This window comes from Dermacentor andersoni, chromosome 10 (genome assembly GCF_023375885.2).
Source record: "Dermacentor andersoni chromosome 10, qqDerAnde1_hic_scaffold, whole genome shotgun sequence".
Taxonomy (NCBI): domain Eukaryota; kingdom Metazoa; phylum Arthropoda; class Arachnida; order Ixodida; family Ixodidae; genus Dermacentor; species Dermacentor andersoni.
Window position 1 is genome coordinate 33,995,096 of NC_092823.1, and position 18,087 is coordinate 34,013,182.

General features: G+C 46.1%; 1 protein-coding gene across 1 annotated transcript; it reads left to right on the forward strand.

The window, feature by feature from the left end:
- Positions 1–986: 986 nt before the first annotated feature.
- Positions 987–17,850, forward strand: LOC126519077 (uncharacterized). The gene is made up of 7 exons (XM_055065085.2): positions 987–1,191; positions 2,609–2,790; positions 6,534–6,678; positions 10,338–10,528; positions 11,503–11,632; positions 14,552–14,781; positions 17,405–17,850. The coding sequence occupies exons 1-7, from the start codon at positions 994–996 to the stop codon at positions 17,652–17,654; spliced, it is 1,326 nt and encodes a 441-aa protein (XP_054921060.1). The 5' UTR covers positions 987–993; the 3' UTR covers positions 17,655–17,850.
- The last annotated feature ends 237 nt before the right edge of the window (positions 17,851–18,087 follow it).

An 18,087-nucleotide genomic window follows, 5' to 3' on the forward strand; every position in this document is an offset into this window, starting at 1 on the left:
AACGGTGCTGTATCATATTAACAGAATGCTTGCCAAGAAAATAAAAACAATAGCGAGAGTGGTAGAAGTATATGTGGATTATTTTTCGTAGAATTCAGTCGGACTACTTTGTGTTAATTCACCTGCGAAACGGATAAACCTGAAACGCACCAAACTGAAGTATCTCATGCCTTCTGTTTCCATGAACGAAAGTGTCAATAGTCAAGACTGCTGTTTTGTTTTGCGCTTTTGTACGTCTCTCTCGTCCAGTTGTCAAAGAGTTTGTAGTTGGGAAAAGGGTGGATTTATATAGGGTTCGACTCACGCAGTACTGGCCTTCATCATGTATTAGACATCAAATACGCTGACGAGTGTTGCGATGCGGGCTTGTTATAACGCCATATTTAACGGGAATTAAAGGTAGTGCAACACCACGACGCCACCACAAGGAGGAGCAACAGAGTGCTGTGTGCATGTATTTATTTCTTTTAATCCACATACAAATTGTGCTAGGAAGGACCAGCAACCCTCAAACACATGCTGTGGGAGTGCAATGTAGTTATAGGAAGGATGGCACGAATTCCGGAGACCCTGTCGTCGAGCTGGGCCGCCGCTCTGCGCAGCTTAGACCTCGGCATCCAGACGTGGGCAGCCCAGCAAGCCCGTGAAGCGGCATTGAGGCAGGGCCTTGACGTTTTTCCGGGGGAGACCTAAGTCCAGGTTATATTAAACTTTGACGTACGTTCAGTAAAGTTGTATACATCCATCCATCCATGTTGTTGTTGTCCTGAATGATTATGGCGCATACCTGCAGTGGGGCATGAGCAATGATTCGGCTAATTAGGAGAAACGGACAAGAATAGGGAAGAAGTTAGAAGGCAAAAGATCAATGCAAAACGCAGATTAAAAAAAAATCTTGATGTGCTACGTGCAACACAGCTAAATTCTATAGGCCTGTAGTGACGACGACGACAAAGACCCGGCGCCCATGATTCTCGCGCTCCAGCGGCTTCCATGCAGCGAGACGCGCGCATGTTTTCAAAAGAAGACGCAGAAGAAGCCGTGAATATGGCGGAGCTGGAGTCCCTCATGCGGAAAGCCCAAGACCAGGTCCAGCAGGCAGTGCGCGCCGAGGTGTTTGAGGGCAACATCAGCAAGGCCGTCACCCTGTACGCCCTCGCCGGAGGAGTCTACATGGACGCACTTCGAGAGGTACCAGAAGCGTTGCTCGCGCAGCCGAAGCAAACTCCTGCCTTGTTCAGGATCTGTCTGTCTGTCTGTCTGTCTGTCTGTCTGTCTGTCTGTCTGTCTGTCTGTCTGTCTGTCTGTCTGTCTGTCTGTCTGTCTGTCTGTCCGTCTGTCTGTCTGTCCGTCTGTCTGTCTGTCTGTCTGTCTGTCTGTCTGTCTGTCTGTCTGTCTGTCTATCTATCTATCTATCTATCTATCTATCTATCTATCTATCTATCTATCTATCTATCTATCTATCTATCTATCTATCTATCTATCTATTTGTGTCCACCATTAACCATTTTTTGCCAACTTGAGTGTCTGGGAAGTTCGTGGTCTAATGGGTAAAGCATCACGCTGCAGTGCTGAAGGCACCGGGTTCGACCCCGCCTCCGCAACACCTTGGGCCACTTGGCCGAGAGTCCAGTAAAGTGACAGATAGTAGTAAACTAAAGCTTACGTTGACAAAGTAAAACAGTTAGCATCAAGGGAGTCGTAAGGTAGGAAAGACTATTTCAACGCCTGATCCATATTAATCGTTATACTGTGTGAATAGGTTTACGTACCATCTCAGCCCAAAATTTAAGAGCAGTGGGAGCTCCACTGAGCACTCTTAATTAATTATGCATCACCACTGCGGCACTTCTTTACCCTTAAGCTGATTAAAGCAGCAGCTAAATGAAACGTAAACGTCTATGCACTCTATTTCTCATGCACGCCCAGTTCGATATGCATTGCGCGGCATTGAAGATAATCTACGATATTAGCTGGTCCCTTGTGTTATCTCTGTTGCCGTGCGCTTGCTTGCTGATTACTTTCGCTTCACTAGATATATAGGGCATTATTCGTGACAAAAGTTATAGGGGTGTCTCTCACCATTGCATCATCAGTGCAAACGTTCTACGGGACGTAGTGAACGTTGTGCCGATAATTTTCTACGTAATCGCACGTTCTACAGGTATAAGATTTTTTTTTTATTGAGTGGTAATAGTTTGCCCGGGTAGGCTGCTACGTTGCGTGCGCACCGCGCCTATTCCTCCTGTGTTTCCGGCTGTGCGTGAACTGCGCAAGCGCCTCCGGGATTCTGCAGCTGGAACCCAGTGGAACGATCATCAAAGAGTACCCATCGATCCATTTAAACGAATGAAATGTTCTTTCAAACCGTATTTTTTAAAACTTAATGGTAAAAGGTAAAATATTAGAAGAGAAAATGACGGTCAAAGTACAATTTCCAGCGGTGCTTCAGCGGTGGTGTTCGCTCTGTAACAGAAACAGATCTCTAAGGCTATGGTTTTGCGAACTGCCTGCGCCGGATGTAATTGCGGAGTCTGATACACGCCACAACCGCCATGCCTTAGACATCGCCATAGCGGAGCAACTGCAGTTCCCGGCCTCTCCGCAGGTGCGGGCTCGCTGTACCAGCTGCATGGGTCGCCTGCGGGCGCTCAAGGACTACGCGACGCCTCGGCGCCGTGCCGCTGCTGAAGCAGACACAGAGGACGCTGCTGTGCGGAGACCGGAAGAGTCCGATTCGGGATCCGACGACGATGATGAGGAGGCCGGTCTCGTTACTGGTCCCGACTAGTGAGTTCTAAGCAACGAACAGGGGACGACCACTGTCCCGAGATTGAAGGGTTATTGGAGGAAAACATCAGCTAAAGGGCGAGTGTGATAGCCTTGTTACAAATCACAGGGATGCGATGTACCTCGTCATGTGCTCACAATCACGCCTTCCTGGGACAACGATCAATTGGAATCACCTGCCTGCGTCCCTAATTAGCATCAGTGGCCCCATTCTATGTAACGACGCATTAAATACCGTGCAGTAATATAGCATCAAACAAACTGCGCTGGAATTCGTCAGTCCAGAACCCTGCATGTTATTTGGGAAATATTTCTGTTTATTCAATTGCTCTGTGTCACGCAATTTTTTCGCGCTGTTTGCAAATATCAATTTTCTTTCGGTACGCAGATTTTTTTGTTCTTTTACTGTGCAGTCATGCTCTAATACTGCATTTCAATACTTCTGTATTGAAATGCAATTTTCAATATTTTCAATGTTTCAATACGCCCATGCCCTCTGCAATGTATATCTATGTACCTTAAGTGGCTTACAAACAAATATATGAAAAAATAAGTAAACTGTATTCGTTAGACTCACAAAAACAAGAAGATCATTACCAATCAATAACGGCTATCTCATCTCTTGATAGCAGTAACGACGCCTGTCTGATGCGCATGCCATCGTGTTTGACAATCTGAGAAGCTTCAACTATATCGCACTTATACTGAAGGCGATTCCTTATGACTATGGAGGTGCTGTTAATGATGACACGCAAGCACACTGGGGACAATGACTTGATATTTGAGAACAAAGCTAGCAAAAAATAAATTATTTAGCCTTACCTGAGAAAACCATGTTCTGGTTATGAAACACGCGGTGTTAGGCCGTTCTGGATTTATTTTGACCACCTCGCGTTCCTTAACGTGCAGTCAATGTACGGTGCACAAGCGTTGTTGCACTCCGCCGCCATCGGAATGCGGCCGCTGCTGCCGGGATTGAACCCACGACCTTGAGCTCAGCAACGCAACGCCATAGCCACTGGTTTAGCGTCGCCGGTCTAGGCGAGAACGTCGTGCATTTTTTAAAGTATTAGCGTGTTCTCACAAAGAACAATCATGCAGCGATCACTGTTATATGCTTTGCCACAGGTTACAAGTAATTTTATAGGCCACCCGACTCGGTGCGGCTATCAAGGGACGAAACAGTTTTTATTGATGGATAGTGATCTTGTTACTCCAGTGGCCTTAGGCCGTTTTTATTGCGATAACATTATATGGACACACCGCGTGCTTTTCTGCCGTCGCCGTCATGTTCCGTTTAAAGTGCAAGGCCGATAATACCGTCGCCGCGCGCCCAGGGCTATACGTGCGAGCGAAAGCGTGAGAGGGGAGACGACGCTCGCGGCTATATAGCCAGACACCTAGATAACACAAGGCCTATTCACTACGTCATGTTACTGACCCCGAATTTTCATTGCCAAGGCTGGCGTGACGAAAGCGGTGACGTCAAAATCACTTTTGCCTACTCGGGAGCATCCCATTAGATACTATGTCAGTCCGGCCCCTAGCGGGACGTCAAGGATCGGAGTGAAAAGGCTTTGTACTATCTAGGTGGTGTTGCTCAATCTCGTTTGTGCGCAAGGAAGTAAAGGGGAGAGAAGCGCGCCGTATGACGTCGCGCGTGAGGCACCCAACGTTGCGAGGCATCGGGGGGAGGGGGAGGAGAGGAGGGCGGCGTTTTATTCTGGCTGCAACTGCGTATGTGGCGGCTGCGCGTGGTCGCGTGGCCGTAGCTTTATGCGTGATGTGTGTTTTCGGCACTCAGTTTGAGTTGAAGCCATAGACAGCACGAAGGTCCGTTCACTCGCTGCTGCTGCCGCCGTTGCTACCACCAGCGTTTTGACAGATAGTATCCGCGGTCATCTAGTGCGATGTGTTTCAAGTTTGATGTGCGCACTGACACCATGTGTGTTAATTTAGTTGGCAAGCGAATGCTTTACAAGTTGATACGGCCGATAACAGTACTGTCCTTAATTCATATGAGTGTCTCCTAGTTACCTATCGCAATTGGTGCTTCGCCTTTAGGGCGATACTGCGACTTCTTAATATAAAATAATAATAATAATAATAATAATAATAATAATAATAATAATAATAATAATAATAATAATAATAATAATAAAACCTTAAGTTGTCAATATTCTAGCAAGGCGTGACACTATGCCCCGCGGTAATCCATTCAATGTTTGCACATTTAGAGACGCACTATACAATAGAAGCACAAGGTCAGTTTTAGACTGATAAAGTAATCTGTCAAATGTGGCAAATTTGGCGTGTTGTTACATACTTGTGCTAATTAACACGTACTGAACTGTCAAACCTGTGTTTTCCCTCTAGAACCTGGGTCATGATAGGTTAATTACAACAGTAAAATTAAGGCCGAAGAGTTTAAATTTCTTAACTTCACGTCGATACAGCATCGCTGATAGGTTCGTGTGGCGTCACAAATGCAAATTTCTTAAAGCGATGCCTCCTTTGCCGGTTCCCTCGACTTTGCCACTGCTGCTGCTGCTGCTGCTGCCACTGTCATGCACGCCATGTCCCGATGTGGTTCAGAGCGCTCCTGCCACGCCGTGGCACAGAAGAAAGGCTACACGAGAAAAACAACGCCACTCTTGCTTGGTGAAAAGCGCTTGGTCAGCCAGAAAAGGTGCAGGAACGAAAGACAGCTGGCGACATCAGCTTGAGGCTCCCGCATCTGCATGCTGGGGCGGCACCAACTTTGACGGCCTGTGCTTGCGCCCAGTGAATGTTCTATTATAAAGGTTGACTGCATTATGTTCTAGAATAGTCATAGATTGAACTTAGAGGACATTCATAAAGGTACAACAGACCAAGTACAAGCAAATAACTTGAAATCCGTGGCATCAAACCGACGCGCCGGTACTAGAGCTTAGGAGTGATCCTGAGAAGAAGATTTGAACCATTATTTTTTATTTTAATAGTGAACCTATTAGTGCCACGAAATTAACGATCATAGAGATGTGGAAAAAAATAACTTGTCAATCTTAAGGGACTCGTGTTTCTGTTTAGTGCTCCTCTACGGCCGTTATAACGTAACATTAAAAAAAATGATACTCTATTCCTTCCTTATTCACCCTTCACAACACACGGAACTCAGACATAGCGTATACGCAGTGCTTCCCGCCCAATGGACGAAGTGAAGAAAGTAAGTGGAACAGAATCGTGATCTAAAATCCTCGCGCCGTTTTTATATTTTGCGTGGGCTCTTCTTTCGCGCGAATTCACTGAACAACCATGCCGCAGGTGACCAGTACCAGCTATAAGCGGAAACTCGTCTTCGTTCAAGCCAATGACAGAGGCGAAAAGAAAAGGATACCAATTGTTGCAAAATATTATCCTTCGAAACACCAAATACGAAATACGATACAGATAGCAGCTGTGACACATCTCACCTTCCCAAGTTACTGCGTCTAAATAAAAACAATCTGATCCGTGCTTCGCTGGAATTTCGGTTGCCATCCTGCGAAGTCGTGCGAGTCTGTGCTCCCGGAGACCCTTTTCACTACTCAACCGCGAGCGTTTCCCTGCAGCCCGTTTAGCTTAGCATCAATAATTAATTTCCTTAGAATGACTTAGTTTAATTATTAGCACTATGCCAGTAGAACCTAATGCCATCAGAATCTAAAGAGCATACGACATTTTATAACATATTATTTTACGCTGTGCCCATGCGACTGCAGTGAGATGATCTGTCACTTGGAAGGCGTGCTGATACTCGGCAAATCCTCCTGCGGACCCTGCAGTGACACCGGCCTGGTCGAGCTCGTCCCCAAGGCAAGCAATCGACCCATGACTCCAATTGTCCTTTTGACAAGGAATCAGTATGCAATAGCATATACACAGATGGGTGTCTTTTTTTTTTTGACCATACAAAATATTGAAAAATCGCCTCTGGCAGATAACATTTCTAGTCATTGAGGTGGATTGCTCAAAGAAGCTGATATTACTTGCACGTGAATTTTGTATGCGTATTCAATCTATTCTACAATATTTAACTAATAAACCTTTTAAATAATTCCTTTACGGCACATATTGCAATTAATAATAGAAGTCGATGTGTTTAACTGGAATGTTAATTATTTATTCCTTTTGGTTTTTAATCGATAATGCATTTCCATTTCCGTGCGAGTAATGCCCGCTGCTGTGAGCAATGGAGCCAAACTACAATTACTGTGTCTTCCGCAGGCGATTTCGGAAAATTCTGTATTTTCGAAAACAACACCCCAAAAAATACTTGATTTGAACCCAAGTAAGTGTGTTTTACGTCGGATTGCACGAAGTCATTAAACAAACCTCGTTAATAGAGTTGCTAGCGGCTTTAAAGCTTTTGCCAGTCAGAGCAACGCTGATCATTAGGCATGTGATAATTTCGACCTCAAGAATTGCACTATTCCTACAGAGGATGCTCTTCCGTGAGTAGAGTTTGCATGAACTGCATCCAATATTTGTGTTTAGTGATTTTCAGATAGAGATTTTAAAAGAAAATCCAGAATATTCTCCGAAATCTCTTGTCACTCTGCTTGATTTTGTGAAGGTAAGGTTAAAGGGGTGCTCAGCGCAACCCTCTACGTAATAGAAGCTTGATGTGGGCGAGTTGGTTTTGCATACTTGATGAAAAGAGCGCTACGAAGACGCGGACTAAAAGAACAAACATGTACGACGGACAAGGCGCTACGTAATAACTTGAACTAGCCTCTTCAACAGTACGGTAACTTTGACAGTATATCGAGAAGTTTCAATAGTTTTTCATTGAGTTTTCTATTTTTTTTTTTTAATTCCGCCAGAAACCATCTCAAGATGTCTGTCGGCTTTATTACGATTAGCATCGAAACAACGCAGCAACGGACTGTAATTCCACCACCGAAATGCATAAAGTAGGAGGCTTGTACTGCAACCGGGTTCCCTTTCCGCGCTGCCCCCCGAACAAGCTGCGCCATCGAGCGTCGGCGCCCGAAAATCATATTGCCCAAGTAAATATGACGTGGGTTCGATTCCACCCGCACCAAGACGCCTTAAAGGACATTTTTTTTGTCATTGGAGATTGGCACATAGCCACTGGCGCATACATAGTGACCCTGGTTGGCATGAAAGAGGTCCAATAGAGAATTCCGTATATCCTGCGACCCCATCATCCCCCATTGTGACCTTTTTCTTCCCCTTCCCTTACGTAGAGTAGCAGGCCAGATGCTCCATTATCCAGCCTAACTCTCTACATTTTCCAGTTATTAAAATACTTCTTCTTCTGTGACCCCCGTCGACGTGTTAGGGGTTCATTAAAGTGTGTCATATACACAGTGACCCAAGTGGGCGTGGAAGACGTTATAGGAAGTGTGGCACATACCCAGTGTGACGCGCTTCGTGCCGCAATTTGGCCGTATGGTTGGTGTCGAACCTGTTGCCCTAGCACAGCAGTCAGATGCTCGTCCAATCAGACCACGAGCTACGCAGTGACTCACGTCGGCGTGAAAGAAGCTAGAAAGGGTCACATGAAACATACAAACAAACCCAATCAAACATAGAAAATCGCAATACAAGCATGCCAGGGCTAATCGCACTAAGAGCTGTAACTGTTTGCAACACTGTGAAATATTGAACAGAAAAACTGCTCAACGTTGCTGAAGCGCTCAAATGACTTATTTACGAATAAGTACTAGATAAATTACAAAATACGGTTAGTCCACGCTCGGTGTCACTAACAGTCGGTCGAAAGGGCACGTCCTGAGAGCGCCAGGAAGTGCACTTTTTGTGGCGCAGTTATCGCTATTTTCGTCTAAACGTAATCAGCAGAATTGCTTTTACTGCGAAGCATTCTTCTGCGAATCTCTCTAGTTCTTGTTGGTCGAGACTAACACGCCGTTTTCCTGGGCCGATCCCGGTGACTGTGCATTCCAGAAGTATGTGCCGCATGGGCGACTGGGAATTTTCACTGCGTTTTAGTTTGCTTTCAATGTTATACTTTTCCATTACAAACAATCTGTATTACTGATTATAAATATAAACCGTACAGCGTATACCCTCTAAATAACCGTTCACTATACAACAGTTACATTATTCATACTACCATTCTCTTCAAATCACGAGTGCTTCGCAGAGTCATGAGTCTGCCAAATGTGTTTCTCTCTAAGGAGCCACCAGCTCAGCTGTTAACGATAGAAGACGTACGCAGTACCGGCTCTCCTTAGCTTCCAGAATATGCTCGCGCGGAATAATAATGTTTAGCTGAGGTTACACACAGTCACGTCTCCACCTTGTTCTCGTTTCCTCGATGCTCTGATAAGTGGACATAAATGATTTTGATATTCAAGACATCTTTTGGTAGTCTTTGCTCTTCTCTTTTGAGCTATTTCACATTATAACCCACATAAAATGTTAATATTTGCATTAACTTCAACTTGCTCACATTAACGGGGTCGCACTAAAAGGCATCAAATTGAATTTAAGCGTCGCTTTTCGCCAGTTGCAGAGCTTTTACGCAGGAGTAAGTTCTTATGAATTACTAATTTCTTAACTAGAAGAAAGGGGGTTAGCCTAGGGGCCCGCTTTTTATTAGTCGTATCTTAAGAAGCCAACAAACACTGACACGAAGGACAACATCAGGGAAATTACTTGTGCTTAATAAATGAAATTAAAAAATAAATAATAATGAAATAAATTAATGGAAATTAAAGTAGATGAAAAAGCAAATTGCCACAGGTGGGATCCGAACCCACAACCTTCGCACTTCGCGTGCGATGCTCTACCAATTGAGCTACCGCGGCGTCGTTTTCCCATCCACTTTCTTGGGTATTTATGTGCCCTAGTAGAACCCTGGGAGAGTTAGCCAGCGCGAACATTCACAGACCTTGGCGGCGGACGTGGAACGTCCTTTTTGCCGCAGGCGTCATGAGAACGTGATCTTTTCGGGTGAAGGCAACTGGTCAATAAACCCACATACGCTACCTAAAGGCATCAATGTTGCCGGATGCGAGACCCTCGTTATGTAATAAACGAGAAGAAAGGGGGTTAACTGGGGGGCCCGATTTTTATTAGTCATATCATAAGAAGCCAACAAACACTGACACCAACGACAACACAGGGGAAATTACTGGTACTTAATAAATGAAACAAAGAAACGACAAATTTATGGAAGTTAAAGTGGATGAAAAAACAACTTGCCGCAGGTGGGAACCGAACCCACAACCTTCGCATTTAATCCACTTTAACTTCCAATAATTTATCGTTTCTTTGTTCCATTTATTAGGTACAAGTAATTTTCCCTGTGTTGTCCTTGGTGTCAGTGCTGGCTTCTTATGATATGACTAATAAAAATCGAGCCCCTATGTTAACCCCCTTTCTTCTCGTTAATTTCTTAACTGTGTAATATAGCTCTTCTTTCAATCTGCCACTGCTAGATATACTGCAAGGGCCCAGTATTAGATGATGCGTAATATTTCGAGTAACGCTGTTCATTTCTGAAGTAATGCCACACACACTGCGTGGCCCAGGTGCTACGATTGGCAGGGCTGGCGTCCTCCCACTCCCGGCGTCGTTCCCGCTCACCCGACCGGCGCCCCGTGCGAAAGGTGCTTCTGTACGGTCCTTCGGTGACGGGAAAGACGTGCTTGGCCAGTGCCATCGTGGCACGTAACACCAATGCCACCGTCTACTACGTGTCAACACCTGTGCTGCTGAACAGGCGAGTGCCTATCGTACTGAGTAGGAAGCCTGCCTAATTGACCTTGCCATAATCTCTAAGTGATCGCGTTCCAGGGCAGCACCATGCCACCGAGGAGACACTCAGTGCGTGGAAGTGCACTCACCTAAGGATCCAAAAGTTTGCCGCTTGGCGTGGGTATTATAGTGTCAAGGGGAACAGCATACCGGCGTTTGCTGCCGTCTTCCTTTCTCGCCAGGTTCCGTCTTTTAATAGAGCGTTTTTGTTTGTCGGCAAATTAAGTGCTGATTCAAAATTAAATTCTGGTATTTGACGTACCAAAACCACGACATGATTATGAGGCATGCCGTATTGGTACATGTCGGAATAATTTTGACCAGCGCATCTAGCCCCCATCAAAATGCGACTGCCGAGGTCGGGATTCGTTCCTCAGATGTTGTGCTTACCAGCGCAAGACCATGCCACTTCGCTACGACGGCGGGTTTATTGCCTGTGGATGACCGGGTTACCGGAGATATAAAGGTTAGTGAACGGGCTAATGGCGCCGCTTTGTGGCGCAGAGCTTACCCAGACAAGCGCAAATGCATTATTGAAGTAACCATGTTTATTTTACTTCGCAGTTGGTGTAAATGTTTGGTAACGACGTATCATGAATACTTTGCCATTAATTTTCTTTTTCAGCAAGAACAATCATGTACCAAGAAAACGCGTCTAAGTCGTGGTGGTTAGATGATCCGCCACAAGTTGTCGCTACCGGCGTTGTTGGTGCCGTACACCTCTACGGTAAATAGCAAATTCTGCGATGTGGTCGGACAAACTCAGCCTTTGTATTATTTGGTACACCGCGCATTGTGAGCTCCTTAACGTTTTCAGCTTTGTACTTTCCGGAAGTTGCGACGCCACTTGAGTCCTGGCAGCGTACATTGATGATGTACCACTCCTATTTTCACGGACATGGGTGAGCACTATTCATGACGGAGTGAATATCGTCGCAGGTGTCGCCTCAGGGGGGACGTCGTGCTAGTTCACTCGCTCTTCGACGACGCTCTACGCCGGTCACCGTGCGTGCTCTGCTTCGACGACCTCGACGCGTTGTGCAGCCTCCCAAAGTCGCCAAGAGACCAGGTATAGTTACGCCGCTGCGCGATATCACCGCCAGTACTCTTAGATCGCGTAATATTTGCGTATAAGGGATAGCAAAAACTAAGTGCAGTTGAATAATTAGAGAATCAGTATAACTCACATTCTATCTGAAGTGGATCCAATCCACGCTGTAAACTTGGTTGGTGAGCGAAGCTCTGGTATCATATTGTTTCCGATGTAGATTGGATTTATTTAAAGTGAAAAAGGTAAACCAAATATGGGACAGTTACAAGCAGCTGATCACCCGAAAAACCTCGGCCCGCTTCTTCCTCTTCCTCGGTCATCTAGTGTGGCGTTACATTTGCTCCGGGGCAGACGAAGCTCCCCGACCGAGTCATAGTGCGCGTTGATAGCACGGTTTCGATCGTGCGACGTGCACAACTGGCGTCTTGCGTGACCGGCGGTTATCAGCCGTCACTTTAGCATAGGTCATAGGTCATAGCATGACATACGTCACTTCACTCAAGCAGTTGAGAATGACGAACGGTACCCTAATACTTGGAAAGAAGCTTTTGGCAAAGTACCCTTTTCCAAACCGGTGTCCACAGCGACAAAAAGTTACCGCTTGCGAATCTGGCGGGCAAATTATGTGCCTCGTAGCGAGCCTTGGCATGGACATGCGACGATAGGGTTCTGACCCGTACAAGTCGACGTGCTTCTTTGGCACGACCCAATATCTGCGCGAGAGAAGCATCGTCGTTAGGTGAAAAAGGAAGTCTGGTGTCGAGAAAACTTTGAGGATAGCGAGCGCAGAGGAGAAAGAAAGGTGTGTATCCTGTGACCTCATCTTTGGCTGTGTTGAAGGCATACGTGATGAACGGTAATAGGGCATGCCAGTTCTTATGATCCGCTGAGACACACACTGAAAGCATGTTGACGAAGGTACGATTGGTGCGCTCGGTTAGACCATTGGTTTGCAGATGGTAAGGCATGGAATGACGATATTGAGTTCCATAAAGTTGTAGCAACTGTTCCACGACGTCAGCGGTGAACTGCCGTCCGCGATCACTTAATACCACACGAGCAGCTCTGTGGCGAACAAACTGTGAACGACAAGATTATTAGGAGCAATATACTGAGCGCAATGTTTCTTAACCCTTTCATTCTCGACGCAACAGTTGCTATGCTACTGTAGGTGCAATCATTTTCTTGGAATGGTTCCCTCCCCATGGTTGCCGTTAAAATCGACAATTACTCACGAACAACGCGCAGTCACAAATTTTAGGAACATTACTGGGCGAATTCGAGGTGCTATTACTATGGGAAGTTGCAAAGCTGAGGCCGATTTTCATAACATTTTCATAACATTTTCATAAAGCTCTTGAATATTAAGTGCGTTTTACTATTTGCAGGCTACCTTTCCTATTATCCTCTAACTGATAAATGTTCCAGAACTGAGAAATTCAGGTTTTCGAACCTCGCAAGGACCATGGATGAATGAATAGGAAAACCTTTGAAATCACAAGTTTTCTTGACTAACTTGAAGCTTCCGTTTCGAAGCTTCGTGATAAGTCAAGTTCATCGTTTCTGCTGTTTTATCTCTCCCTTACTATTTCATTATCTTGTAATGCTACGGTTACGTTCTTGGCTTCTTTATTAGCCGCAATATTTGTAAGCGCCCCTCCTGCTTCGGCTACATGGCTTGCACGATGCATGTAATGAACAAGTCAATAAGTAATTAAATAAATAAAAAGGTGATATTTAGCAAAAATTGGTGACTGAGGAGCACTGCCGTGCATATTTGGGGGGGACGTCGATTGAGTGTGGCTGCTCTCCAGCACCCTAGGCGGCGCTATGTGCGGACGACCATCTCGCGCGTCTCACCTGCAGTGAATTCAAACGACTGTGCTGAGGTGGTGCCCTCTATGGTCGCAGACGAGAAACTCGGGCCCTGAAACAGTAGAAGCCCAGTTGAACGCGCCATTCGCCGGTGCTCGCAAAAAGTGCGTCGGTGGCTCTAGGTTCCGAAAAAATTCTCATCCGCGAGCTTCGATGCACACGCCGTCAATCGCGACAATATCTCGTACGATTCCATCCGCTACCTAGATATGAGTTCCGCTCTAGGGAGCGGTCCTGCGGAGAGCGGTGTCGTGAACATCTTCTGACACGTCCAAGCACTGGCCCTGCAAACACAAAGACGTGACAAAAGGCTGTAACCCGAAAAGAAAGAAAGTACACAAGGTCAGAGCCCGCAAACGCTGCGGCCCTGGGTACGTGCCAACTGGCCCTTCGGTCAAATCTGCCACATGCGGCCATGCAGTGGTTACATTGGAGCATTCGATTGCAAGCGGCGGTCAAACTGCAGCGACGATCAGCATGCACCTGGTTCTTTTAACCCATGGAAATGCACACCAGCCATCGCGTAGATGTTTATATTTACAGATATATTGTGATTAAAATAATTTTTAATTGTCGAATTTTAAGTAAAAAATAAAACGCTTTTTTATTTGTGCTTATCTGGCTTGCGTTTGTGAAGCCTGATAACCACAGCCTGATAGCGACAGCCTGATAACCACGCGAAGCTTCGTTTTAAGTCAAGTTCCTTGTTTGTGCTGTCTTATTTCTTCCTTACTGTTTCATTTTCTTGTAATGCTATGCTGACGTTCTTGGCTTCTTCATTAGCACCAATATTTCTAAGGGAGGGACCCCGGATAGATTTTGTCCACCTCTCTTGTCTTTAACGCCCACCTAAATAGAAGTGCACGAGCGTTCTCGCACTTCGCCCCCCATCGAAATCCGGCCGCCCCGGGCGAGATCTATCACGTGACCGGCGGCGCAGCACCGTAGCCACGCACTTGGCTGCCGCGGCGGGTTTCACGGGCGACGTGCTGCGCAGCTCCGGCGCAGCTCTGTCGTCAGCTGCGACTCCTTCCGCATTCGCGACTCCGCGCCCGCTCGCAGGAGCGCCTGCGGGCCCTGAAGTGCGCCTGGCTGGAGCGCGTGTCCCGGCTGCCGTCCAAGGCGGGCCCCGTGCTCGTGCTGGGCGTGATCAACAACCCGTGGCTGCTGGACGACGACGTACGCTCGCAGTTCGAGCGCATCCTGTTCGCGCCGTTGCCCCAGGAGGCCGACCGGCTGTGCCTGCTCAAGCAACTCGTGCGCAGCCCCGCGCTCACCGACGAGGACTACAGGTCCGCTGCGTGCCCGGGAGATTGCCCCTGCGGCAGTCCGTTGATGAACCTTGCCGCAACACGCCGGTGTAACTCAGTGCGCAGCGCTTTCAGAAATCCGATAGGTCAACCTACAGTTTCAACAACTTTTCGTTGGCAACGTCCAGAGGGTACATCCATCTGACGACGTGCGCATTTACGGCACTCAATCGGTACTTGCTGCTGCTTAATTCCAGTGCCATTGCAGGGCAGTGTTCTTGTTTGCAGTGCATTTGCTGCGTGTGGTATTATTTTTATTGCAGTGCTAACCAAAAGTGAAGTTCGGGTAAGTTCTCTAAATGCGTATGTTATTAGAAAGCGTTGTTATTAGACACGTTATTATTGAAAGGCGTAATGTTATTAGATGACGTTGCCACAAAAATTTGTTGATACTCCTGCAATCTTTCGAAATATTTTGTTTAATTTTCCAGTTATGCTGGAGCGTTGCGGTTAAATTCAACGGATTTTCGAAGGAGCAACGTCCAAAATTACTGGACCTGCTTCTGGGCTTTGCTCCTGGGCACATTTTGGTCGCTGATTTCATTCAGTGCAGCTGTGGTCAAATATTTAAGGCGGCTGCTTGCAAAAGTGCTCGCGCAGCAAGCGTTGGGTCGTACTGAGAGAAAATTACGGTGCTAATTAGATGATGACATAGAACAGCATGACAGGATGTATTGTTGCAGCATGTTAACTGCGATCACGTGATTTGTTGGTGCTAAAAAGCAATTTCTTAGTGTGACTAAAATCTGTTACAAGTTGGCGCCCATGCTGTCCGCGCCTATTTTGCGGCGTAAATTTCTTTAAATATTACCGACCAACTAGCTCAAACGAAGATTCTGCTCAAAGCATTTGGTGCTTGCCGTCAATGAACGTATAGACGGACACATATATTCTGGAGCGCTTCAATATGTTTTCTCTAAGCTTACATTTTGCTCCATGGTGTTAAAATCGGTTATTATAGATGCATGAAATTTGTGGATAATGCATGCGTTTTTTTGATAAGGGTTTTCTTCGGAACAAAATTTTTCTCTTTTCATCGTCTCTTTGGCTATTCGTATGAGCGCTCAAACATATCACTAATTGGTATTACTGAAAAAAGGATTCTTTATCACAGAGAATAAGTTTCACTTATCTTTGATATTACATATTATGTAATATTTTCCTCGGGGCTCAACTATCCCTAAAGCAGCATTGGAGAACAACGTTTTAAAGAGAAAACAGCGTCAGAAACAGGAAGCCAAGCAAAATAAGTATATAAACAACACTGCTTATTTTCTTCGTCCACTTGTTTTTGAGCATGTACCCATACCAACAATTCCAGCTTGTCGTCTTGCTGCAATATTGATTAATGTCATTAGAATCAGCTAGTGCAAAACAAAAAATCTCTTTTAGCAAGAGGTTGAAATGTCTCTTAAGGGTGTAGTAAAGATACAAAGCATTTCGTTTCTTTCGTCAGCGCGTTGTGGATGAGGCGCTCATGGGAAATAGTGCGATAATAGCTCCTTACCTTCTTATCGTACTCAATTAGACTAGCTTTATCTTAGTAAGTTTAGGGAAATGTCGCAACAGCGCAAGTGAATCCAGTCTGTCTTCAAAGTATATAGCTATGCCCCTTCGATATCTGAAGATGCGATAACTTTCAATGTGCCAACAAATTCTTTCATGAAATCCACTTCATTTACGCACAGTATGGCCCCACAATTCATTTTTGTTCCATTGATCTGCCTGTGAGCAGATTATGCTCTTTGATTTTCTTTTTATCTGGAAATGTTTGACACTTCCGCGGTACTCGGTGACTTCTGTGTTGGTGTTGCAGTATATGGCAGCCATATAGGGCGATACTAGCTTCTAGCGCATTCTATACTAACTACACCATACTATACTGTACCCTATACTGATCACATTGATCAATGTCCCATAATCTCTCAATCGCCAGGCTCTCAATTGACACACTATATTTACTAGCGTCGCATTTGCTCAAAGATTGACGCTCAGCCGAGGCCTTGCGTGCTGGCTGGGCCTCTGCTTCGGCGGAGCGTCAGCTTGTTAACCTACTAAAACCTCATTTGCATATTACTAAAGCCTGTGAGACAAGCCCAATGTTAGTTTTATCTTCTCTGGCATTTCGGTATACGCGATCACATTTGCCTTATGCAAATGTGGTTTGCACAGTAAGCCGGTAGCGACTTATTGTGACTACTCGTCTAACTGCAATGGCTTACAGACATGTTTTCGTGTTCCGTGAGTGCTCTTCACGAAAAAAAAAATACTTTAAAAACTCGCAACGTGTCCAACATTACGCCACTGCTCATAATTTACACAAGCAGCAAGGTAGGATCCCCTTACAGCAATATTAGCTGCGTGTCTGTCTGGTTTAGCTCTGCGCCATCAGGTTGCGGCACCAACCCGGCCACTCATACTTATGGCTCCGCTAATCCTGTAAGCCGCAAATGGCATGAAGTATCCGGACACACTAAAACCATCTAATCAGTCAGTATAAGTACAGTTTTCGCACACCACAAAAAAAAGAACGACATACGAACGGCAAACTTCAACGCGTAATGATGTTCCGCTATGCACATACATTCCCCTCCATTCGGCGCAGACTGCTGGCGAAGCGCACCGAAGGTTTCACGAGCACCTTCCTCGCCATGCTGGCGGCGGACGCACAGCGCAACGCACGCGCCGTGTGCGAGCACGTGTACGACCGGGCCGTGGACACGTCGGGCGCGCTCAAGGTGACCCTGAGCGACATCCTCACCTCCATGGAGAAAGTCGAACTGCCCGAGTCTGTGAGCCGCAGGAGCAGCGTCACCAGCTCCAAGACGGAGTCCACCACAGTCGCGCTGCCGTAGTGCAACATGCAGCGACCGAAGGGGGGGCCGTAAGCCGCGACAGGCCGGGTCTTGGGGGGGAAAAAATGTATCGGTGAGGCTGGAGATACACGGCCCATCGCTGTCTTTTTCATTTTTTCCTTTCTTTTCTGATTAAAGTTTCTAGAAAAAAAGAAAGATGAGTGTATCCGCATGTTTGTAGTGTTTAAAAATTCGTTATTTACCCGCGTATTCAAATATGCGCCTTAAAGCCACGACGTGACTCGGTCGAGTTTCTTGAGGTAACGCCTGACGTCAACGCTGCCAAGATGCTCATTGGGTTTCAATCGGCGCGCTCACGTCAGGCGCTGTCTTATGCCGGACTTGGCCAAGTCCAGTCAGAGCTCATTTCCGAATGCCGGGGTTAGGCTGGAATAATAGCTTCTTCCATGTGGTCTTTTCGTTGCCTCCTTCC